The 26,290-nt window shown below is 43.3% G+C and overlaps 2 protein-coding genes across 4 annotated transcripts; both read left to right on the top strand.

Moving 5' to 3' along the window:
* Positions 1-831: 831 nt before the first annotated feature.
* On the top strand, positions 832-14,001 carry RBM34 (RNA binding motif protein 34). 3 transcript variants are annotated; one of them, XM_075835370.1, is made up of 12 exons: positions 832-898; positions 2,776-2,894; positions 3,566-3,734; positions 4,155-4,294; positions 7,427-7,613; positions 8,809-8,868; positions 9,839-9,882; positions 10,633-10,716; positions 11,318-11,381; positions 11,467-11,509; positions 11,702-11,820; positions 13,588-14,001. In XM_075835370.1, the coding sequence occupies exons 2-12, from the start codon at positions 2,827-2,829 to the stop codon at positions 13,864-13,866; spliced, it is 1,257 nt and encodes a 418-aa protein (XP_075691485.1). In that variant the 5' UTR covers positions 832-898; positions 2,776-2,826; the 3' UTR covers positions 13,867-14,001. The 3 variants fall into 3 exon arrangements, with proteins under 3 accessions (XP_075691485.1, XP_075691482.1, XP_075691483.1); XM_075835367.1 differs by having other exon boundaries at positions 11,464-11,509; XM_075835368.1 differs by lacking the exon at positions 832-898 and adding an exon at positions 965-1,599 and having other exon boundaries at positions 11,464-11,509.
* Positions 14,002-18,932: 4,931 nt separating this feature from the next.
* On the top strand, positions 18,933-25,189 carry LOC142659335 (uncharacterized). The gene is made up of 2 exons (XM_075835366.1): positions 18,933-19,048; positions 21,968-25,189. Exon 2 carries the CDS (start codon positions 21,979-21,981, stop codon positions 23,500-23,502), a length of 1,524 nt encoding a protein of 507 aa, XP_075691481.1. The 5' UTR covers positions 18,933-19,048; positions 21,968-21,978; the 3' UTR covers positions 23,503-25,189.
* The last annotated feature ends 1,101 nt before the right edge of the window (positions 25,190-26,290 follow it).

Below are 26,290 nucleotides of genomic sequence, written 5' to 3'. Positions count from 1 at the left end.
CATGTGTGCATGCCCCCATAGGAATGAATGAGGCCGCAATTCTCCCGTGGATTTTCGGGGGAATTGCGGCCGCAAAAGCATGTTCGTGTGCATGAGGCCTTACAGGTTCATGCACTGTGTGCGCCGTGTTTTTTCTTGTTGACCCACATATCTTCAATGTGTAGAAATTGTTAATATTTATGAATTCAAATGATATCAACTGTCCATGACTATGACTTGGGTCTGCTGGGGTTCTTCATATCAAAACGAATGGAACCCCCCATGGAGGCTTCAAAAGGTAATGTGAACAGAGCCTTTTAGACTAGTCAAAATCTTTATATACTATTGATTTTTTATTTCAAATATTATAGAGGGAAGTTCTTGTCTCTTCACAAAGATCCGCAAACCAATATGCAAATTGACACGCGCGATGTTTCTCATCCTGTCAGATGCACTGAGTCTCTTCCATGACCGTTTACTTGAAAATTAATAAGGGAGATTTATCAAGACAAAATGGGGCAGTTGCCCATAGCAACCAATCAGATTCCACCTCTCATGTGTCCTGCAGAAAATAAAAGCAGCAACTTATAAGGTTGCTATGGGAAACTACTCCACTGCACTAGTTTTGATAAATATTTCCTAATACATTTGAAACCATTACTATCCTCATGTCTATATTGCTACTGAGTTACAAAGACTGATAAAGTTTCTTGAAAATAGTTTTCATCATGTACTGTATATTGAAACGTATTCGAGGTTTAATAAAGTATGTTGGGTTAAAAAAAAAAAAAAAAGCAGTACTCCAGGCAAATGTTGCCTGTTGCTGATAAAGTTTGTTGAAAAAAAAACAAAAAAAAAAACACTGCGGGACCCGGAAGTAGTATGAGAGAGCAGGAGCAGCGCATGGGAACAAGAAGTGGTGAGTGCAGCGTCTAATCTCTTGTGTGATGCTGGTCTCTGTTCACACTTATAGGGCCCCACCCTAGGATTTTTTTCTGGGTGTAGGGGATTGAAAGCAAAGGGAAAGCTACATGGAGGGATTTCAATCACTGTGTCATGTGTTACAGCACTTTTTCCAGGGTATAATGGTAGCAGTACTACAAGTCCCAGAGGACTGCAGGAGAAGCTGGGAGTAAAATAATAGAACTGCCCCTCCCCCTCCAATACTTAGATCACAGAGCAGAACGTTTGTGAGGAATATGTGAATGTGCTAGTCCAATGCCCCCTGGGCAGAAGTCTACAGCCTGGTGCTTTCCAGCTGTTTGCAGGCTCTTGCCCTTGGGCATTAAATATCCGCTCCTCTACCTCATTCATTTTTGTTAATGTCTTTATTGTAAACCTTGGTTTCTAGATGATACCTCTGATTCCAACCAATTATAATGATGGGGGTCTTGTGACCCTACTGTACACAACCAGATGCGGGGCGGTTCTGTCAGGCGACAGATACCCCTTGACTGGTTGTCCCATAGATCGAACTTTTGACGGGTTCTCCAGCCTCTCATGTTCTGTTTTACATAAAAAATAAATGCAGAACTCAGAGCGGCGTAAAAAAACAGGATACGTTTTACGTGTGCAGAAAACCGAACCGCTATATTACTGAAATAACCGCATGACTTACAGGTGTGGTTTACTTTATAGTATATGTATACGTTTTCTGTTTATTGCTCCAAAGCATCTAAAATATAGATGAATAAACGCCACAAATAGTCTTGATAAAAAAAATCTCTGCTTTGTGTATACAGCTCCTGTGCAGATCTATGTGTCTCCATAGTTACAAAGTTCAAACAAGCCTTGCAGTCATAAGGCCCTTTTACACGGGTCAATGATTGGTTGAACGAGCGCTGGTACAAAGGCTGGTTCACGATTATTGCCTTGTATAAATAGGGAAAGGATCAGCCGATGAACAAACAAACGCTTATTCATTGACTGATCGCATCTTATATGCGAAACAACAAATGATCGCTAGTCGGCAGCACATCTTCCTGTTCATGAGGGAGTTGTGCTGCCGTCACAATTCAAATGCATGGGGACAAGCGATCGTAGTAACGATCACTAGTCCCCTTACATTACCGATAATTATTCTTTGTGAATGGAGCAATCGGCGCTTGTTTTCATTGGACCTTTACTCTATTCTATCAGTCTCATCTCTTATCTGTGTTGGAGGCTCCGATGCCAGACAAGGTATATTGACTGACACCATGATGGAACTCCGATGAACCCCATTATAGTCAATGGGGTCCGTTATGCGACAAATCCATCAATGCCATTATTTTCATTGTTCTGTACATATGACGGAACAGAACAATGGAAATATAGAACGCAGATGTCGACAGAGACTTAGCAAGAAGAAAGGGCAGAGGGAATGTGGAGTAACACGACTGCAGGATCACTTCACACAGGGTTTTTCTCTAGTCTGTAGCCATGGAGACACTGAGGACTTCATAGGAGCTGTAAACATAAAACTGTTGGAAATTTGTAATCAAAGCTATTTGCAAAGTTTCTTATTGTTAAAGTTTTTCATTCTAAATGCATTAGAGAAGTAAGAAAAAAAAATGGAGTGACTTTAGGTTTGTCGTATAGACTTCGAGGTCCTTTATATGTGTAGGGTCCATGCACACAGCTCAGCTATAGGCGAGAGCTGCAGATTTACAGCCATGGACTGCATCAGATCCAATCCTGTAACTCCCCATCATTGGTGTGAAATATACGGCATATGCACAACAGCTCAATGAATTGTTTTTTACCATCATTTTTAATGCATATTTAAATTTGTTCTTTTTCATGGATGTTTGTCAGAATCCACAACATTTATTATTTGAGGCTGCTATACATCTGATCTAGAAAGAAATGAAGAACGAAGGTTTGAAAAAGAAACCTAGGAAGGTTAAAAAGACGAGAAAAGATGCTGAGGCCAAGTGAGTACAAGGGCGTCAGTAATAAGCTTGTGTGACTGCGGGTTCACATTAAGCAGCAATTGCCCTTTAAGCACTGGTCCACGTGCCCACGTTTGTGGATTGTAATAAATGTATGTATGTATATATATATATATGTGTGTGTGTGTGTTTTCAATAAACCGTATTGGATTCCAGCACATGAAAGACGCAAATTAAGAAGTATTTTCTTCCCCCAAAGGTATTTTCTTTGGTCGCTCCTATTTGCCAAACAGCACAATATTAATTTTTTTTGTTGGTGTCGTTTTGGCTAATAGGAGGGCAGACCTATGTCCTATGTCCGAGTACTATGCTTTCCTTACATAGGGCAGCATAGTCTGATGACAGATCTACTTTAAATCCCTGTGTCGCGCGCCACCTCATTTGGCCCTGCATTAGACATAACAATATGTCAGTTTTGCCCATACTGTTCCTTTAATGGAAGTCTAAGACTAGAAAAGGCCTGTGTAAACCTGGGCATCTCTGTTTCCATACTACTGTGGACCTAGTGGGTGGTATTTGCTTCCTCTAGGACCCCTGTTGGCCAGTGAGTGTGCCGAGATGACCGGGGTCTTCATGACTACTTTTTAAAGATTTCTAGCCACATAATTTCCATTGCCATATACACTAATACAATATTTTGTGTGTCTTTGCAGGTGTGAAACGGAAATATCTGAAGTTGAACCTGCACCTGAAAGTTATGTAGCGGGTGACGTGTCAGGCAGCTTGTTCCCAGCAAAATCCGATCAGAGTACCACAACGCTGTCATCTCTCTTTGGTACCAAGGCTAGCTCCACTCAGCCCCTTTATGTTCCTGTCGTAATTGTGAGTATTATTCTCATATGTTAGATGACATATGTCTAAATACAGGCGTGTTCTGGGCAGCTTTAAAGAGGTTGTATTTGATTAGGTAGCATGCCGAGTACAAGAGGGGGGAAAGTTTAAAAAGAAAATAAATATTGAGTAACGTTGGCCAACACTGCTGGAAAAGGCAATTGCAATCTTATAATGAGCAGTTTATTAACACTATACACCAATGGTCTCCTACCTGTTGGGAGTTGTAGAGTGTCACAGGTTGGAGACCACTGCTATACTGTGGCAATGAGCTCTATCCAGGAACATTGGTGTAGACCAGGGCTTCTTGATCTTTCTCTACTAGGGCCTCCGCAGTCAGAACACCTTACAGCTTAATGTAGAGGTTCCACATATACCCTGATTTCACCATTTATTCTTTGGGTTTTGTAGACCAAAACAAAAAGAAAACTTCCTGATCCAGATGAAGTAAAACAGAGTAAGCCAACACCGGCTGTCCCTCAAGGAGCTGAGACAAAGAGCAAAGTGGCTAAAAAAGAACTGACCTTATCCGAAAAGAGAGTGGGGGATAGGTAAGATGGGGCAAGAAGGAATCACAGATTAGCTATGTGTTATATATGGATTTTAATAGTCTTCATGCAGTGACAACAATGAAGCAACAACTAAAGCTACGAGTCCACAGCGATCATGTTGGATTTTTTGCGATGGTCACAAGTTGGTTTATGACTTACCGCCCCCCCACAGGGTAACATTGAATTTGCAGTAATGCTGGGGACGACATTGAGCCCTAGATTATAATACAGTATGGTAACCAATGGATGGGCTGAAACACAATATGTTGCTGGATGACCTGGGAATAGTTATTACAGCACCCAACGCCGTTGTAGACAAAACATCAAGTGTAAAGGTTGCAGCCAAGATGTTCTGTAATAGAGAACATCCAATAGTAAAGCAGTTTCAGAATAATCTGTGAGACCATTTAAACAGCGTTTCCCCTACAATGTAACATAATGCTGTAAATAGAGATCAATGCTCTATTCTGTCAAGTTACTACCGGGTTTGTCTGCTTTGCACAGTGCCTTTTTGTTAAAAGGACCCCTGACAATAAGGTGATCACGGGGTCACAGCAGCGAGACACCTTGTGATTAGCTGTAATCTGTGGGAAAGCATGGCAGCAAGTGTTTAGTTCCCTTGCAGTGCCATCCAAGAGGAAATTAAGCATTATTCAATGCCCATTGAAATCATTGGGCTCTCTATGTAACCCACAGATCTGGCAGGTCCTCCGTTTCCAGTGACTCTATTTTAAAGGGGTTTCCAGGACTAAAATGTTGATGGCCTGTCCCTCGTATTGGTTATCAATGTTTGATGGGTGGGAGTTAGGGCTGGGCGATTAACCAAATTAATTCGCCCTCAAGCACCCTCACGATTCTGTTTTTTAACAGAATCGTAGAATCGATTCTTCAGTGGCGCCGAGCTGCAGGGGGAAGCTCCGCCCCGCCGCCTCGTCACTGCCCGATCTGCCCCGTTCTGTCTTTACTTCCCCACGGAACCGCTGTTCTGTACTGAAAAAAATGATACAGGTGGGGAAACAGGGGCTCCTAGTACATAGCCACACCGCCCCGCTGTAGATAGCACCCCCTTGCAGGTCGCACCAACCCCCTTGTGCCTTGCACCACAACCCCCCCCCTTATAGAGTGCGCCACAGTAGATCACACCCCCACTTGTGGATCGCACAACCCCTCCCCTTATAGAGTGCGCCGCTGTAGCTCCCACTAGGAGCTAAATTTCCAGCCAAAGCGTCGGCAACCTCTGGCTGGGATTCAGCCCCTAGTGACAGCTACAGCAGCGCGATCTACCAAGGAAGGGGGGTGCACTCTAAAAGGGAGGCGGGTGGTGCTGCGATATGCAAGGGGTGTGGGGGTGCAATCTACAAGGGAGGCGGGTGGTGCTGCGATATGCAAGGGGTGTGGGGGTGCAATCTACAAGGGAGGCGGGTGGTGCTGCGATCTGCAAGGGGTGTGGGGGTGCAATCTACAAGGGAGGCGGGTGGTGCTGCGATCTGCAAGGGGGGTGGGGGTGCAATCTACAAGGGAGGGGGGTGGTGCTGCGATCTACAAGGTGGGGTATGATCTACATGGGGTGGGGCTGCTATCTGCAAGGGGGTGTGGCACTATATTGAGGGGTGTCACTATATGTGGGCACTGTGTCACTATATGTGGGCACTGTGTCACTATATGTGGGCACTGTGTCACTATCTTCCCTGACAAATGAAATCCATCCTTTCTTTTTTGTTTACTTTTTTTTTTTAACGGCCATGATTGACGGACTGGAAATGAATGAGAATTTGGAGACACTGATGCAAAATGGACATGAAAAACCGACAATTGAATCAGTTTTTAATAGCCATTTTTTTTCACTGTCGTGTGACTGTAGCCTAAATGACTATGATGCCAGGAGTCCCGTTCACATGTACATGGGCCGCAAAATCCGGCAGACACACGGACCGTTTTTCAATGTCCAATCACGGTCGTGTGAATCCGGCAGTGTCGGAGACCGGCTGAGGTGGTGACAGGTAGAGGGGGATGTTGGTGCACGCAGCGCCTCATTGATTATAGATTCTGTTAACCTGTTCCCTGCCGGGGAACACAGAAGTTATAATCCATTAGATGTACATTTTCCAATTGTATTTATGATAAAATAAAGTATTTGCAGAGGTTAAAAGTTCTGTACAATAATTATAGCAATATATGTTTAAAAGTTATTTATATAAAGAAAATGTATTTAAATTATCTCTTGGTATTACTGATAAATAAACAGAAAAAAAATAAGAAAATAGAGATTGAAATCAAAAATCGCCCAATGTGTTGAAAAAAAATCGAGATTTTAATTTTGGGCAAAATCGTCCAGCCCTAGTGGGAGTCCAGTGGCATATTTGCCTATTTTTGTTTCTGTGTGGTGATTTGGCTTCTTGTTAAATGGAATGTAACGTCAGAAATGTACCTATTGATTAGATAACGTTTTTTATGTTAAACGTGTTGTTGTTTTTTTTAAAACAAAAAACATTGATATTTTTTCTAATAGTTCATGTCATTATCTATATTTAAAAATAATCCTAATATATTGCAATTTTTTAACTGGCCACTGGACCTCACGGTAATCTAAATGGCCCAGTCATCGTCCAGTGTAAACATGTGCAGCGAGCGATCAGAGATAATCCGCTCGTTTGTCCTTGATCGCATCTTTTATGTTGATTTAAAAATGATGAATGTTTGTCAGCAGGGCATCCACTTGTGTAAACAGGCATTTTAGGAAAATCTTAAGAAATTCATTGGAGACATGATTTTAATAGACTCCCTAATAGGTCTTTATCAGAAGATCGACACCGTTTTTGCTCGTTCAGAAGCCATGCCCCCATATGAAGACAGCCGTATCTTTTGACCGCCGCAGATGGAGGAGCATGTGACCAGACGCATCCAGGAAACAGGCGCAGTGTGTTACAATGGAGGTGGCAAAGTGATGCGTCTGGTCACATGCTCCTCCATCTGCGGCTATATTCTTGGCAGAAGCGGCATGCGGTCAGAAGATACGGCTGTCGTAACAAGAGGACGTGGCTTCTGAACTAGCAAAAAGTGGCTGATCTGTTGAAGTAGAAATGTGAGGATGCAGGTATTCTGTGGATTATAATTCTCTATGGACTGTTCTAGGGAGCAAGCATTGGCCAATGCAGATGAAGATGAAAAAGCAAAGACGGCTAAAATGAAAACCAAAAAGAAACCGGACGATGAAGACCTAACGCAGCAGGATAAAAAGAGAATGATCTTGGCCGAGGAAAGGGTGAAGAACAAGAGAACCATCTTTGTTGGTAATTTGCCGGCAGCTTGCACTAAACAGGTACATGTTACATATGCGTTTCCTACCGGGAAGGGTTTTAATTGTTGTAAAAATAAAGCATTACATGGAGTGGAGGGATGTCAGGTGGACACTGAAGAAAAGTCGCCGTACATTAAAAGGTAGTGTTGGCTCATGACCATTAGGCCTCATGCACACTTACGTCACCGTTTTCACGGCCGCTTCACAAAAGAAGGTCGGACTGGAGGAAGAAGAGGGACTCGTCACCAAAACAACGACCGGGTACGTATGAAATGCTTTTTATTTTATTTTTAATCAGCAGCCTCTTTTCTCTATCAGTTATTGATAGAGACAAGTGGCTGCCGATTAGTGTAATATTTTTCTAATATTTTTCTGCCCGCCCGGCGGTTGCTAGGCAACGGCTCCGTCGCACACGGATGCCTTCCGTGTGCCTTCAGTTTTTTTGGCGGCCCCATTGACTTGCATGGGCCTCACGGTCACGGAATTCCGGACCAAAGTAGGACATGCTCTACTTTGTATCGGAAAGGAGCAAAGGACCGTCAAAAAAACTGAAGTGTGCATGGCCCCATTGAAATGAATGGGTTCAGGGTGCTATCAGTGACAAAAACGGATAGCACCCTGAAGGAAAAAACTGAAGTGTGCATGAGGCCTGAGGGGGTCATCTGAGTTTAAAAGAAACAATGCCCAGTTTTGTTCATCGACTGAGCTGCAGTGCCATACTCTGCCAGGGGACAAAAGTGGTAATGTTTCTGAAAAAAACGCCCCTTTTTGTCTAATCTCAGCGCAAGTGCAAGATAGAGAAATATAGCAATGCACTCTAAAATCGTAAGGTATTTTCATATTCTTGGTTCCTTCCCAAACCTGGTGATAAGAGTTTTCTGTCTTGGTGTACGATAGTGGACGGAGCCATGCAAATCATTCCCCATACCCCTGTAGTAAACTATGCCTCCAGAGCCGATGTATAGCACACATCCATCCTTCATGTATAAAGCCTTTTATTCCAACTTGTAATCAGTTGTTTTGGGCTTGTTAGTCCTCATCAGTGCCAGATGTGGTTTTTTTCTTTTAGGTTGACCTAATATGAATCTAGTATCTGGCTTTTAGTTTACTTCCCCCTTTATTTTGTTTGTGTGTCTATATATATATATATATATATATATAATGCACGTGATAATTGATGTATATTAAGTCAGAATGTGTTTTCTGTGTTTTTTAGACGCTGAAGTCTTTCTTTAAAGAGTTTGGACCAATCGAGTCAATGAGATTTCGATCTGTGGTATGTTTCACATTTTTAAGTTTTAGGCAATCTGGTTATCTGAGTTTCAAGCGGATTTCTCATGTCCTCTAACATTTATTAAATCAGCTTGATAGCTTACCAGCCTCTGCAACGCTGGACCTCTTTTTCTGCAATTGGTCCTGTTAGTTTTGGTGCCCTGTAAGAATAGAATGTCAATCTCAGTCATAGATACTCAGCACTGGGGACTGCCTAGTGGGTGGAAGTAAATCAGTCCTGCAGTGGCTGGTAAGCTATACAGCTCTGTTTAAAAGGATTGCCCTGTCTAAACTGACCCCAGTCTTTACTTTGCACCCTGTCTTGTCAACTTCTGGAACACCCCCTTTCCCCAGCACTGTCCACAGGTATCGACGAGGGAAGCTGCCAGCACCTGCAAAATGTTGTATTACATGGCACCCGTTGATGGGCAACCGTGTACAACATGGTCGCACCAAGTCTGCCGGAGTGTGAGCTGTTCTTTGCTCTCCACCCTGGCTAATAAGGGAGGGGGTGGAGTAGGAGACCCCCCCCCCCACTACAATCATGTTATATTCCCATTATCGTAATCCCTTCCAGTTAATTCAATTTTCCTACATATTGTATGGCCGCAGGATAACATGTCCAGAAATGCCTGCATATGATGTGTTGCAGCTAGGCAGCCATACTTCTCTGCGTGCACTTGATCACACATGGTAAATGATGGGCAGGGATACTGTGGAGATGTGCATTGTATCAAATTGGGTTCAATTTTTTATTTATTTTTTCAAGACCAAAGTCCAACAAGAGACTGGTTCTATCCCCCACTATTTCTGCAATAAGCAACTTTAGTGAATTATAAAGCAGGCAACATGGTTGCATTCAAGACCCATTACTTTCACATTTGATTTTTAGATGAATATCTTTGTCTTATGCTTTGTAGTATTGCTGTAGAACAACCAGTATTTCATTTTTCTATATTTTTTTCTATAATAAGGCTCGAGCAGACCCCACCGTGTCAAGAAAAGTTACCGCTATACAGTGAGTTGACCTTAGTTTTTTGTTTCGTTATATTTTGTAATTGCTATTTCTCTTTACACCATGTCTGTTATAACGTCTATATGATCGACATGAAGTAAGTACACCCCTCTGCTGGGTTTCACCAAATAGACATTATCCTTACTCTGGGGCTTCTCTTCTGTTCACCTGGTCCTGGTCAGGCAAGAACTTTTACATAACTGCCTGTAAGATACAAGGCTACTTGTCTTCTTGTCGCTGAGGGTTTTTCGGTGATGCAGATATTATGCTAGCTATTTCTTTTTTTTTATTGACAGGTCCTGTAAAAGTAGCCGTAAAGATTATCATTACAGGGGTTGTCTGTTTTCCACAATCCCCCAAGAATAGGCTGATCACAGAATGTCCCTTTGCAAGGACCCCCAGCGATCACTTATTCTCTGTGGAGGGAACTTACAGCTAGTGTTTCATTTCCCTACAGCTCCGCCACAGGAGAAATGAAGCATTACACAGTACTTACTAAAATCAATGGGCAGTCGGTGTAAGGCATAGACAGGCCGGGTCTTCCAGAGCATGAGATATTTTGTAGCCCCTCTCTGATCTGGCTAATAGATGAGTGAGCGATGAGTGTGATCGGTTCAAACAAAATTAAATCTTCATAGGTCAGAACACTCATCAAACTAACTAGGAGGAGGAATGTTTGAGTTTATGGTCAACATCGTTTCTAGGTTAAATTCTAAAATTTGATGTTAAACCCCAATGTAATTTCTCTCCTAGGCGGAATGTTCACCCTAAGCGGAAAAGCATTAATGCATATGTGGTCTTCAAGGAACAAGACAGTGCCACTAAGGCTCTAATAAGGTAATCTTAACTTTTCCAGACTCCTGAATGGCAAATGAGGAGTTATGTAATGCTGTGTCTGGGAAAGCTGGGTGACAGCCCATATCGGAGATGTAATGGTGGTCTCTTTAGTTGTCATCCAGCTTGCCAAGGAAGATTTGTAACTAAGAAACGACTAATTTAGCAACTTGACAGACGACAAGTCAAGGGTTATATTAACTGGAGGTATTTTGATTTTAGAGGGCCAAGCTTCCTATACCAAGATCATGCTGACATGAGTGTTTTCATACATGTATAATACTAGTATGCCCTGTGTGAGAACTTCGCAACCTTCGCGTTTTAAACTCCATTACGTCTAATCTGATGTAAATTATATAAATACAGCCCTAAATAATCAAATGCCTAAAATGCAAGAATCCTTAAATGTGACATTATTGGAGAAAACTTCACACGCAGGAATCATGTACATATATAGAAGTTGATAAATGTATGCATTATAGACGCACCGAGGACTAAGATGTTCTGCAGTAGTCAATAACGTGACCAGTTTTGCTCATTGTTATAATCCGCTGGATTTAATACCCTGTAATGTGTATATAGTATATCATTTTTATCTTTTTAGAAATGGCATTGAGATTAGCAGTGGATTTCATATCCGAGTTGACCATGCTTCGAAAAACTCATCAGTAAGTAGCCAGCAGTAGATGCAGCCATTGTTAATAGTTATGAGGGGCCTCGTCTTCATTATTTATTTTTTATTTTTTTTAGCAGCACAACAACAAGAAAACTGTGTTTGTGGGAAACCTTCCGTATGGTAAGCTGGACACCTCCACAATTCTATTACACTATAATCAAATATAAGGCCATTGATAATGCATGCTGCTACTTCGCACGTCTCTCGTTCTGGAGCACCCGGCATTACTAATCTGCAGCATCTGAACATACCCTAACTGTATAATCTTTTCTCCGTACATGGCTATTTTTTTTATTTCATATTTTGCCTTAGACATTGAAGATGAGGCACTCCGAGAACACTTTTCTGAATGCGGCACCGTAGAAGGTGTTCGTATCATCAGGGACAAGAGCACCGGGATTGGTAAAGGATTTGGCTACATTTTATTTCAAGTAAGAATATACATTGCTTCAGTCATTGTTGACTCATGTTGAACGGATCTACCATGTATCGCCCTGCATGTTTCCCTTCGTATTGGAGTGTGGAGATCCCAGGGAATCATTTAAATTATTGTGTCCATATATATCAATTTTCTAAATGGCAAATGGGAAACTATCCAAGTGTACATTGTAAATGCTTACGGAGAAATACTAGATAGGACACATTTAGCAACCAAAAATGTCTCAACTTGAAAGACTGTGGTGAAGCATTACCGTCTTCTATCAGAAGATATTTACATATATACTCTTCCATAACAAATCCCCAAAGCAAAGTGTTTAGCCTTCATTTTAGGGCAGAAACATACAATCATTCATTTAAAGGGATTGTTTCATCTTGACAGCCTTTATTCTAAATGAGGACCAGCTGACGATTAACTGTTTGCTGTGGGTCCATCAGCTGGCATCGTGAAGATTCAAGTGGGCACACTTTGCTGCTTTATTGGCTGCTGCAAGGATAAATGTGGTATTTCATGGAGTCAACGCAAATCACTTGGCAACCATGTAATACATGGTCATGCTGAGTACTCTGGTGCTTCACACTGCTCTGGCTAAAAGGGGGTAGGTCCCGAGAAGTGGGCTACCATGTATGCTGTCCATTTTCCGTAATCTGCTTAGATAACCCTACTCCATAGATCTATGGCTTCCACATATTGCACTGATGAGGGCTCACAAGGCTGAAACAGCAGTGTGCCACCTGGAATATATAGTTGTGTACTATTCTGGATCTGCTATATACCAGCAGTTCTGGATGACTAGTTATCCACAGGATGGATGATGAATGATTCACATTGTTTTACCCATTATCCGACCTAAAGTGAGGGATTTGTGATGGTAGTGATGGCATGCAAGGAGCTTCTGTTACAGAAAGTGGGGGAAAGGCTTGAAAAGGTTGCAAAAAAAAGCATTAAAAAAATCAATGACATCCATTATGGCTGCTGCAATAACTCATGTTACCCAAATTTTCCGGAATAGCAGATCTGCCATGTTCCTTGCTCTCATATTACTGCATTACTAGGCAGGTTTGCCAATCGGGTCACTCGGAAAGCTTGTTGACCGTTTCTGTAGGATCTGTAATGTCGGCCGTATTGGTTATCATCCATCTTTTCCTGAAATAGATGGACAACCTCTATCCATATGCCCTATTAGGATGTCATAGAGAGGAAGGTCCTCTGCTTGGGACCTCCTCTATCAGCCAGGAAAGATCCACTCTAACTCTGGTAGACTCGGCACGACCATGTAATAGGCTCTGTTGCCCCTTTTTTCCTTATATTTATAATGGAAGCCGTGATGCAGTGCCAGATAAGTCACAAGACTGATACCAGCACCGCCTGACGACCTCATTGACTTAAAGGGAACTGCGACGGAGGCTTACATGGTCACCCATTTATTTTAATGGGTGCCATTTAACACCACATTTCTCCTGTAGTGGCCGCTGCAGGGAAAATGTGTGGCTGCCCCAGCCATTACCTGGCGATAACAGCAGCTCACTGGGGGATTCAGCTGCTGAACCTGCAGCGATCAGCTGATCGCCATCAGGTCCTTCTTTAGAAGGGTGTTGCCTGCCTTTTTAGAATGGCTTGTACTATACTGCAATCTTAGTTTAGTCTCTCTATCTGCCCATCATCCTTAAACTTTTCAGCTATCTGTTAAATCCAGGCGTTTTTATGTCCAGTGCTCTCATGAAACAAACCTCACTGTTCGTAAAACCATTATTTGCAGGGCATAGACGCTGTGCAGCTTGCGCTAAAGCTTGGAAATTCTGAGCTGATGGGGCGAAAACTTCGAATAAAACGATGCGCCTCCAATGATGCGAAAGGACCACAGAAAAACAGCGGCTTCAAACAAAAGTTACAGTCCCTAAAGAAAGGCCAAGTCAAGAAAAACAACACATTTGCAGGTGAAACGGCCAATGGTACAAAGAGTAAAAATAAGAGGCCAAAAAATAAGTTTAAAAAGCCAGCAACGAAACCGAACAAGAAGCAAACAAATAAGAAATAAACTGTATGGAGAAATGATACAGACGACGTTTTATACATCTTAAGAGACTTCTGGTATTTGTACTGCGGAGAAAGCCCATTTCCGTTTTTTGACTTGTTATGAATAAAGTTTAAAAGGGTCATGAGTGACTTTAGAGCTTTGTTGGAGCGCCTATGTCTTGTGTTCTTATGTTTTTCTTTTATAGATATTACAGAGTTAATCTTAAAGGGCCATACACTGAAGCCCCATAGATGGCAGTAACTGATGTAGCATTGATTACTGATGATACTCTAAAATATTCATTGTACCATTTATATTCGCTTTTACCTGTGTCCTCGCACAATTCCATGTGCCCTGGTATTTCTTTATCGGAGGCCTACTGTTCATCCTGAGACTTTTGGTTCATGAATGGCAGAACTACTGTGCTGTTAGGGAAGAGAGAACGCTGTGCATGCTGGTGTAATTCCGCATAGCTGATAGATTTATGTGCCAGTCAGTCAGTGAAAAGATAGGTGACCACTTATTTTGGCAGAGGGTTGTCACTATTGAAAACCGTTCCTATGGGGCTTGTTCTGGCTTCCATAGGAATGCATTGAGAGCCTGAGTTTCCGGTGTTCTCAAAAGCACAGAATGTGATCATGTGGGCGGCGGTGGACCCGAAAATGACGTCATGCACAGATCGGTAAGTATTTCTGCAAACAGCACCCCACTGAAACACCAATGTACAAATGTAGGGGGAAATTAAAAAAAGTGGAGTGCTCCTTTAAAGTGAATGTCAACCCGTTACAGCCGTTAGTTCAAAATTCTGCGCTGATTAATCTGTTAATATATCTTTATAGTGGTCGGATGTAAATTTATTGTACACTTCAGTTTGGTCTGAATAAGAAGCAAAGGTTTTATGTATATTAATGTTTTTATTAAAAGTTACAGAATTACCACTATGAAATAAAATACATTTATTGCATGTTTGATATATGTGAGGTAATCGCTAACCTGCGACTCCAGCTGTTTCAAAACTACAACCCTCAGTATGCCCTAACAGCTGTCACAGCATGCTGGGAGTTGTACTTTAGCAACAGCTGGAGATCCACAGGTTGGAGACTACCGTTGTAAGGCATCATTGAATGGATCAGCACATAATAATAGTGCTGTGAATGAAAACCATGTTACTGGGGGATTTTTGTTTTGTTAAAGGAGAACCGTCCCAAATGTGAACATGCTGCATCGGTATAAACTTGATCAGATCTTCTATTCCACAGAACTGCTGGCAGCACAAGCTCCTACCCATTGTAGGAGAACATAACCGCCAGTCTCTAATCTGGAGTGGGCAGTATAAGATGAGTTTCACCTACCACCTTAGATTTATTACAGGATATACTAGATCCACTAGGTGTCAATTTACATGGGATTCTGGGCGTGCGTGTGTGCGGAGGGGCGCGGCACAAAATGAACATAGGAGAATGCAGGTCCTCCAAGCTACAGTGCTCTGTAAGGGGGGATTCACACGAGCGTGTATGCGGGCCGCGTGGTTTTCACGCGGCACGCATGGACCAATACAAGTCTATGGCGCAGTACAGACAGTCCGTGCTTTTTGCGCAGCGTTTTCTGCGCAAAAAGCGCGACAGGTTCAATAACTCTGCGTATTTCGCGCGTCACGTACCCATTGAAGTCAATGGGTGCGTGAAAACCACGCAGTTTGCACGGAAGCACTTCCGTGCGAACCGACTGAAACAGCGCACCAGCTGTCAAAAGGATGAATGTAAACAGAAAAGCACCACGTGCTTTTCTGTTTCCGAACATCCAAACGGAGTGTCTTTGCGATGAGCGAAGCCGGACAAGCGAACCGAACTTCACCGGGTTCGGCCGAACCCGGCAAAAAAATTATCGGTACGCGACGTCAGGAGTTAGTCACTGTCCATGGTGCTGAAAGAGTTAAACTGTTTCAGCACCATGGACAGTGACTACCGATCCCAATAAACATGAACCTGTAAAAAAAAACGAAGTTCTGACTTACCGCTAACTCCCGGCGTCTTCCTCCAGTCTGACCTCCCGGGATGACAATTCAGTCCAAGTGACAGCTCCAGCCAATCACAGGCCAAGCACAGGCTGCAGCGGTCACATGGACTGCCGCGTCATCCAGGGAGGTGGGGCCCGATGTCGAGAGGCGCGTCACCAAGGCAACGGCCGGGAAGTTCTCGGTAAGTACGAACTTTTTCTTTTTTTTCAACAGGTTTTTCTATATTGTGTTCGGCATTCACTGTCGAGGGTGCTGAAAGAGTTAGCTCTTTCAGCACCTTGGACAGTGACGGGCGTCGACTAGCCTCATCTCTATGATGGCGGCTGCGCGAAAATCACGCAGCCGCGCATCAGACACGGATGACACACGCAGCTGTCAAATGGTTTTTGCGCGCGCAAAATGCAGCGTTCGTGTGTATCTGCCCTTAGTGTGTTTCCTAATTAACCATGTCATTACTGTCTGAAAATAATGGAATCTTAAAGGGTTGCCCTTGATAAGAAAAAAGGTCTACTTTTTTTTAAATCCAGGTTGATATTGCAGCTCAGTCTCATACCCTTGATTGGGGATGAGATGTAATACAAGACACAGCCCATGTAAAAGAGTGGCGCTGTTTCAGAGGCGGGGGAAAGCAGATCTTTTTTTTTTAGATTCCTGGAAAATGTTAAAAGGGTACTCTGTAAAAATGTTTTACAAAATGTGGACATCTTATTTCCATTTTTAACCACTGACCGATAAAGTGAATAACATTGTTCTCCTTACAATGGCACCATCAATGGGTGGGATATATTAGGCAGTAGGTGACCAGTTGGTTCTTGAAGTTGATGTGTTGGAAGCAGGAAAAACAGGCAAGGATCTGAGCGACTTTGACAAGGGGCAATCTATAATCGCTAGATGACTGGGAGAGTGTACCTCAAAATCGGCAGGTCTACTGGTGTTTCTGGTATGCAGTGACTAGTACCTACCAAAAGTGGTCCAAGGAAGGACAATATTTGAACCGGTATTTGCATCATGGGCCCCCTAGACTCATCGATGTGTATTGGGAGCAAAGGCTAGCCTGTCTGATCTGATACTGCAGAAGATCAACGGTAGCAGAAACTGAGGAAAAGGTTAATTCTGACTATGATAAAGGTGTCAGAACACACAGTGCATTGCAGCTTGCTGCATTTGGGGCTGTGTACCCACAGACTGGTCAGAGTCCCCATGCTGACCCCTTTCCACTTCTGAAAACGCCTACAATGGGCTTGTGAGCATCAGGACTGGACCATGGAGCAGTAGAAGTAGGTGGCCTGGCCTGATGAATCATATTTTTTAATATCTTATGGATGGCCAGTTGTGTGTGTGTGTGTGTGTCGCTTACCTGGGGAAGAGATGGCACCAGAATGCGTTATAAGAAGACAAGCCATTGGATTCAGTGTGATGACCTGGGGTCCTGGCATTCATGTACATATACCGCCTGTCTAAACATTACTGCAGACAGTACACCCCTTCATGGCAACTGTGTTCTCTATTCTCAGTGGCCTCGGATAGCAGTATAATGCCCCTGCCACACTGCAAAAATTGTTCAGCGATGGTTTGAAGAACATGATAAAGATTTCAAGGTGTTGACTTTGCCTCCAAATTCACTAGATCTTAAATTTCCCCTAAGCATACATGCCTCATGCAGACGGCCGAGCTGTGTAAAGGAGGCAATACAGAGCCATATGTATTTTGTGTGCTGCCATATGGAGCGCAATATCAGACAGATCTGATTGAGGTAAAACATCTGCCTCCATATGAAATCTGAGGTGTATGGAGGTACAGCAGAGCCCCATGGAAGTCATATAGGTGAGAAATTACTGCATTTTTTTGGACTATAAGACGCACTTTTTATCTAGAAAAACATCTTCCTGAAAGTCTCTACGTCTTAGGGTATGTTCACACGAGGTCATTACGTCCGTAATTGACGGACGTATTTCGGCCGCAAGTATCGGACCGAACACAGTGCAGGGAGCCGGGCTCCTAGCATCATAGTTATGTACGACGCTAGGAGTCCCTGCCTCGCTGCTGGACAACTGTCCCGTACTGAAAACATGATTACAGTACGGGACAGTTGTCCGGCAGCGAGGCAGGGACTCCTAGCGTCGTACATAAGTATGATGCTAGGAGCCCGGCTCCCTGCACTGTGTTCGGTCCGGTACTTGCGGACGAAATACGTCCGTCAATTACGGACGTAATGACCTCGTGTGAACATACCCTCATAGTCCGAAGTCAGGGGTGTTCTCTCTCCTTACCTGGCACTGATCTGTAAGATCATTGAAGGGAATCAGGAAAAACTGAACGACGCGATGTTCAGCTTTGTCATGAAGACATACCTCCCAACTGTCCCGTATGGAGCAGGACAGTTCCGGTTGCGCTGTCCCTCTGTCTCAGGCGGTCGGTGGTATGTACTACTATCAACTGCATCTGCGTCCTCAGGACGCAGATACGGTTGAATAAAACCAGAGGAACAGAGGGATCTCCACTCGTCGGGGCATTATACTGTGTGGGGGCAGCTATGGGACATTATACTGTAAGGTGGCAGCTATGGGGCATTATTTATACTGTGTGGGGTCACTATAGGGCATTATACGGTTTGTATGTGTGTGTGTGTATGTATGTGTATATATATATATATATATATATATTTTATGTGTTATTGTTCATGCAGCAGTCGATTGTTCAGAAAATTGCATGTAAAACCCTTTGCTAGTGATTTAGAGTGTATTCACACATTAAAGTCTTGCGCAGAATTTTTTATGCAGTTTTTGAAGCCAAAACCAGGTGTGGATTATAAAGGGAGGGGACGTATAAAGGACAGATACTACTTCTCTGCTTATTTGAATCCACCCCTGGTTTTGGCTTCAAATACTGCATAAAAAACCTGACCAAAACCTACACATGTGAATACACCCTTAAAGGGCCATTGTGGTGCTCATTTGCCTCCTTTATGATGGTAATTGTGGAGCTATTCAAATTGTTTTGCCAGTAGGAACTAATGTTGTGAGCTGTGTTTCTGGTGCTGTAGTAGGAGGCGTACAGCTTCCTGTGAGCTCCTGAGTGCTCTGTGTAGTGCTCAGGAGGAGGAAGAGATGTGACTGGAGGAGCTGAGGATGCTGCTGGTCATTTGTGACTGCACATATTAAGGTGGTCCGGCTGCAGCTGTCAGAGGTAATATACTGCCCAGCACCCGGCTGCTACATTGTTGCACGCCACACATAGCAATTACTAGCAAATCCTATACTGTGATCCTATAGATTAATGTTCAGTCACAGGCTGTTCTCTGTCTATATTGTTAATGCACTACCTTAAAGGGGCTTCCATGTTTTATATAGGGGTCAAATAATAGATCACATGCAGCACTGACACCTCCTAATATGCACCGTATAGAAAATCGTTCTCCAAGAACTCATGTGGACCGGAGGGTATTGCTTATTTACATGCATCTATATGTACGTATCTAATCCATAGAGACCGTAGAATATATACATTAGGCGTGTGAAATAGGGCAAATTGCTCCAAGTATATAAAACGTTTACCCCTGTCCTCTCATAGCGTGCATGTATCGCCTGGCCACGCTGCTTATTGTAGACCGTTTTAATAACTGTTGAGGTAGGTGTCTTAAATGCACAATAAATTTGGAGCAAACGGTGTGCTCCGAGCCCCCCACCCTACTCTATGAAGTCCATATGCCCTAATGAAACAACTCCCATAAGCATACATGCCTACTCCACTACCATGCTGGCATCATGAACATACCCCAGTCCCTGCTGCTATTACTGAACCAACAATGGCGTGATGACCGCTTCAGGCAAGAGAAGGGGCATTGTGGGAGTTAGGTTGGAAGAGTTGCCTACACCTATATGGACAAAAGTATTGGGACATACCTCTTAATCATTGAATTCAGGTGCTTCATTCAGTCTCATTGCCACAGATGCAGAAAATCCAGCACCTCGCCATGCAGTCGCCTTTACAAACATTTGTGATTGAATGGGTCGTTCTAAAGAGATCACTGAATACCAGCGTGGTCCTGTAATAGGACGCCACCATCGTAACAAGTCAGTTTGTGTACTTCAGCGACTCGTGTAAAGTTACAGAGCGGGGGTGCATAGTGCATACAATTCACTAATGATTTGCTGACTAACTGCAGAGCTCCAAACCACCTCTGGCATTAATATCCGCACAAAAACTGTGTCCCTGGAGCTTCATGGCATGGGTTTCCACGGCCGAGCAGCTGCATGCCAGTCTTACATTACCAAGCACAATGCCAAGTGTCGGATGGAGTGGTGTAAAGCACATTGCCACTGGACTCTGGAGCAGGGGAAACGTGTTCTGTGGAGTGATGGATCACGCTTCTCTATCTGCCAGTCTGATGGATGAGTCTGGGTTTGGTGAATGCCAGGAGAACGTTACCTGCCTGACTGCATTGTGCCAACTGTAAAGTTTGGTGGAGGAGGGACAATGCTATGGGGTTGTTTTTCAGGGGTTGCCTAGGCCCCTTAGTTCCAGTGAACGGAAATCTTAATTCTTCAGCATACATAGACAGTTTAGACAATTGTAGCTTCCAACTTTGTAGGAACACTTTGGGGTTTGACTCTTTTCTGTTCCAGCATGACTACCCCAGTGCAGAAAGCAAGGTCCATAAAGACATGGTTTGGTGTTGAAGAAAGTGACTGGCCGCACAGAGCCCTGACCTCAACCCCATCCAACACCTTTGGAAAGAACTAGAACGGAGATTGGGAACCAGGTCCTCTCCAACATCCATGTTTGACCTCACAAATGCTCTTCTGGATGAATAGGCAAAAGTTCCCACAGACACTCCAAAATCTTGTAGAAAGTCTTCCCAGGAGAGTGGAAGCTGTTTTAGCTGCAAAGAGGGACCAACTCCTAATTAATGCCTATGGATTTAGAATGGGATGTCATTAATCTCCTGTAGGTGTAATGTGTAGGTATCCCAATACTTTTGTCCATATAGTGCATATAATAAGTTTGAAAATTGTGTGTGCAGCATTTTGCCCACATTGTCTCCCTGAAGTGATTTCTCAAAAGTAGGCACGTATGCCTTTTAAGAAATATTTTGTTGCAAACCATGTGGGAATAGTGTTGGTAGCCATATTAGTTGCCATCCTGCTTTTTAAGAAACCGATAACTATAAATGTTTTTATTAATTTAACTGAAGAGAACATTTCATGCGCTTGTAGTCACTAGAGATATTTTTGATTAGGTGTTTATTCACACATGTCGGCTTGGTTGCCCATTTTTGCTGAGATTTTCAGGAACATTAGGCGAAAACAACGGTTTTGCGATACCACGACGAAGGCAACCAGTGGGTGAACCCTAAGGCCTTATTCACACGAACGTGTGCGTTTTGCGCGCGTTGCAGTTCCGTATGTCATCTGTGCGTGCGTGATTTTCGCGCATATGCCATCCTTATGACACGCGGTTTTGATGTTTAGAAAAAGAAATTAAGTGCTTTTATTTTTTCCTTCATTTCTTTATCTACTGTTGCGCGAATAACGCGCGGCACACGGAAGTGATTCCGTGTGCCGTGCGCGATTTTCACGCACCCATTGACTTCAATGGATGTGTGATGCACGAAAAACGGCCAAGTATAGGACATGTCGTGGGTTTTACACAGCGGACACACGCTGCGTGAAAATCACGGGCTGTCTGAACAACCACATAGAGTAACATAGGTCCGTGCAACACGCGTATCACGGATGTTAAACACGTTCGTGTGAATAAGGCCTAAGAGTAAGTTCACACAGGGTAGATCTGTTGCAGATATTTCTGTGACTGTCCCATACATCATGGAGATTGCAGAGACAACCCTTTTCAGATGTGTAAAAATTTGCTTTTCAGTCGCAGAAATTCTGCAACAAATTTGCCGCATGTGAATATACCCTAAAGGGGAAATCCTATCTAAATGATAAGTATAACTTTTTTTTAAAATTTCTGCATTAGCAGTGCCACCCAAAACTAAATGTGATCGTTCCTGGTTACATCAAGCTTTTGTTTTTTCTTATTTACAGTAATTTTTTTTAATCTTTAATACTGTTATAATTAATATTGAAATTTGTCATTTTATAGTGGACTCCAAGATGATGGAGGGACTTACATCTTGTCTGAGTGACATGCTGGACAGTGTGAAGGCAGCACAAGCCAAACTGGATACCAGCCCATTTTCCATGGGAGATTTTTTGAAAAAAGTGGGTGTCTCCGGTAATCAGCCAAGCATCGTGATGGGACGTAAGCAATACAAGTGTGATTTGTGTGATCGTTGCTTTTCTGACGCTTCCAACCTGAGGCGCCACAAAAACATCCACACGGGCCTGAGGCCCTATGTGTGTGATGTATGTGGCAGTAGCTTCCGTCAAAAATCCCAACTTGACCGCCACCGTTTGGTGCACACAGGTGAGAGACCATATCGTTGTGCCTTTTGTACTAAGGGATTTAGGGACTCTACCGAGCTGAGGGTTCACTTTCGAGTGCACACAGGCGAGAGGCCTTACAGCTGTCCGGTCTGCCAGAAAAACTTTTCTCGTATTTGTTACATGAGGAGACATACGGAAAAGCATGCAAAGACTCAGCCAGCGTTACTACAAAAACATGGAAATTGTCATACCGTTACACCTACTAATGAGAATGAGGAGATTCCTCAAGAATTTCAGTGTTCCTTCTGCAGTAAATCATTTGTCTCAAAGAAAGATCTTGATGTTCATCGCCCTGTGCATCTAAAGGTTGGACCAATGGGGCAGAAACTTTATGAATGTGTCGAATGTAAGAAATGTTTTAACAATTCCTCTAACTTGAGAAAGCACACGGTCATACATACGGGCAAGAAACCCTTCACCTGCAACATTTGCAATCAATCTTTCCGGCAAGCCACCCACCTTCAGCGCCACTACTTGGTCCATACAGGGGAGAGACCATTCAAATGTTCTATTTGCCATAAAGGTTTTCGAGATACCAGTGACCTATTAAAGCATCAACGTGTTCATACTGGTGATAAACCTTATCAATGCCCCACCTGGCATAACGCCAAAGTACAAAGACAGAGGCTTCTGGATAAAGGGCATAGTCCTGAGGTCATCTCTTTGTCTTCTCATTCTCAGTCAATATCTACTTTGAATGAAGACTCTTTTGGTGGGCAGATGAAAGAGGAAAGTTCACATGACAGGCTATATGCTAAACATTGGAAAGATGATGACCCCGTACAAGGCAAGGCCATTAAAGACAAATTAAAGTGCAGTCTTTGCGCCAAGTATTTCACCCGTATCTCGAGTTTGCATCGTCATTACTTGATGCATACAGGCTATCGCCCTTTTAGTTGCGACATTTGTAGCAAGACTTTCCAACAGCTCACTCACCTTGACCGACACAAGCAGATGCACACCGGAGAGCGACGTTATCATTGCACAACCTGCCAGAAAGCTTTTCGAGAGTCTAGTGATCTCTTGCGTCACCAGCAGGTCCATACAAAGGATCAGTCCGTCAATTGTCACCAGAACGATGAGACTTATTCTCAGTCCCATCAGATAAGTCATGGACAGGAGGCCTCTGAAGAAAGTGATACTTTAGTAGATGTTGATGATGGCAACTCAATAGAAGTTGTATTGGTCTAACTGCTATAATAACCACCTAAAGTTTACACTGGAAAAAAATATATTTTGGAGTGACCAGTCGCACAGATACTGGAGGCTTTTTCTTTTAAGGAGAGATCTTGTTGCTGCAAACTTTGGGAGCTATGGTTAATCTATGAGTGAGAGCGCTCGTAGGTTTCTGTAACAACCATCATTGTACATGCATAGCCATCTCTTCACTGAAATGAGTGCAGAGACCTGTTTGTTGAGGTTACTGGCGGTTATCCCGGCTCCCAGACCTCCACCAACATGACCTTCTGATATGTCTGAATTAGGTGTCAGAAAAGTGCCCTTAATGGGGTTGTCCACTACTGGACAACGGATGACCTATCCACCAGATAGGTCATCAGTATATCGTCGGTGCAGGTCCGACACCCGGACCCCGCACCGTTAATTTCTTACTATTGTTCAGTACAATATGTACAGTAATTAGAGATGAGCGATGTTTTATCAGTGGGGGTCTAACGTCTGTGACAGCCCGCCGATCATCACAATGAGAAGACCACGGCACTCGCGTCGCCCTTCATTATTTACACGGGCACCGTCTCTTACGTATGAATGTGGCTGTGCCAGGTACTGCAACTCAGTCCCAGTCCCTTGAATGGGACGGAGCTGCAGTATAAGGTAGAGCCACACTTTACAGACAAGCTGCAGTGCATGTGTAAAAAAACTAAGGGGCCCCTTTATTGTGCTAATTGATGGGTGTCCTGGACTTTGGACCCCAACATGTCAAACATTGATGGCCTGTCCTAAGGACCTTTTAACGGTAGCAATTGATTTTCATATACTATATAGTGGAATATGTCATCAATAAGTTTCCCATGTTAAGAAATACATTACCTGCAAGAAGACATTTTATTTAACATCTGTCCGGTCTATACGGTCTACAGACCCCATAGCGTATGTCCTGGGAGTGGCGCATATGCCAAACATGCACATTGAAGGTTGTGTAAATACATCCTTACCTATAGTATCCTGGACAGGGCTAGTGAAAAGTAGTGGGCTATCCGATCCACTGCCAGGGCAATATCACGTTCTGCTGGCAGGGCTCAATTATGTTAAAGGCCTAGCGTTAATGGGGTTGTGCCAAGATTAACATTAATGTCTATTTGCTTGGGATCCCCACTGATCATTAGAGCGAGGGTCCCGAGCCCCCTGTTCGTCCTCATTGCATGACTGCAGTGAGAACTTTGAATGGAGAGGTTGTCGCGCATGTGCGATGTCGCTCTATTCAAAGTCTATGGGGCCGAGTACAGTGCTCCGCTGTTTCTGTCGTTCCCATAGACTTTGAATGGAGCGGCATCACACATGTGCGACCGCCACTCCATTCAGAATCCTCCTCACTGCAATTGTGAGGAATTGGAGTCGGACCCCTGTCCTAGAGATGGGTGGGGATACCAGTGATGGGGGCCCCCAGCGGTCATATATTTATCACCTATCCTGTGGATAGGTGAAAAATGATAATTGGGGGGGAAAACCTCTTTAAAAATGGAAATGTTGGATCATGAAACCTAAATAAAATTGAAAATAAAGTATTTATATATAAACTAGTACCGTATCATAGAGGGGATTCATCATAGAAATTCATAAAATCACATCATGACTGGAGTTGTCCTCAAATCTGCCCGATAATTTCAGCAGCATCTAAATAAAGTTTTAGAAAACCCCATTTTACTTGCACTGGTACTTTTTTTTTGCAGATTTTCAGTGTGAATTGTGAACCCAAAGTACATAACTGATCTGACGCATGTGAACGTGTCCTTAACATTTACTTGGTTTACAGAGCATTTTACACAGTTAAGAAAAATAAATACATTTGTAGGGAACACATGTTCTGCTGCAACTACAATGGCTGTAAAAAAAAAAAAGTTCTAAATGCGGATTATTTGGTTTTCTGACAAAAACGGCATCATGGCGACCAAAAACGCTCTAAACAACTCTGTGTGAACATGATTGTAACGTTCCAGTCAGGTGATGGATACAAGAACAGTCCCTGATGTCCTTATATTAGTCTGGTGGGACAGTCTTGTTAGATTAATTTCACGGTTTGATATTAATGCTTTTATTTTTTTGTAGTCTTCCCCTTCAGCAGCTGATTTTGACGGGTTTTTAACCGTTTCCCGTTACTAATTTGTAGATTTACATCGGGAAAGGGTTTTTAAAGATTGGCGCCCGCTCAGAAGCAGAGCGGGTGCCATAGCTGCCGGGTCTTGGCTATGTTGCACAGCAGGGACCCAGCGGCAATGCTTGCGATCAGAAACATTTCTGATCACAAGCATTTAACCCCTCAGATGCCGGCGTCAGATGTGACGACCGGCATCTGAGGGGTTTTTACTGCCCCTTTCACTTCGGGGCTGGTCGCCGGCTCCTTCCTGGCGGGCGCCGGTGTATTCTTATAGCAGCTGGAAGCCTTGTGAACGCTGCCAGCGCTGCTATAGGAAGCTTGCTCATCAGACCTGCCTGTCGTCTGTGGCAGGTATTTAATAGCAATGCACTCATTTTACTATAGACTGCAATACTGTGATGTTGTAGTCTATGGCATAAGTGAGCTAATGATCGCAGGTTCAAGCCCCCTATGGGGGGCTAAAAAAGAATAAAAAATGGAAAAAAAGTTTTGAAAAATATTTTAAAAAAATAGAATTATTCAAATCACACCCTTTTCCTTGCAACACATAAAAAAAATAAACCTAAACACATTAGGTCTGAAAATGGCCAAACTTTAAAAATATTTTATAAATACGGTGAACGCCGTAGCGGGAAAAACGGTCAA

The sequence above is a fragment of the Rhinoderma darwinii genome, chromosome 8, assembly GCF_050947455.1.
Source record: "Rhinoderma darwinii isolate aRhiDar2 chromosome 8, aRhiDar2.hap1, whole genome shotgun sequence".
NCBI lineage: Eukaryota > Metazoa > Chordata > Amphibia > Anura > Rhinodermatidae > Rhinoderma > Rhinoderma darwinii.
Note: the sequence above shows the minus strand (reverse complement) of the source record. Positions and strands in the feature narration are given on the sequence as shown.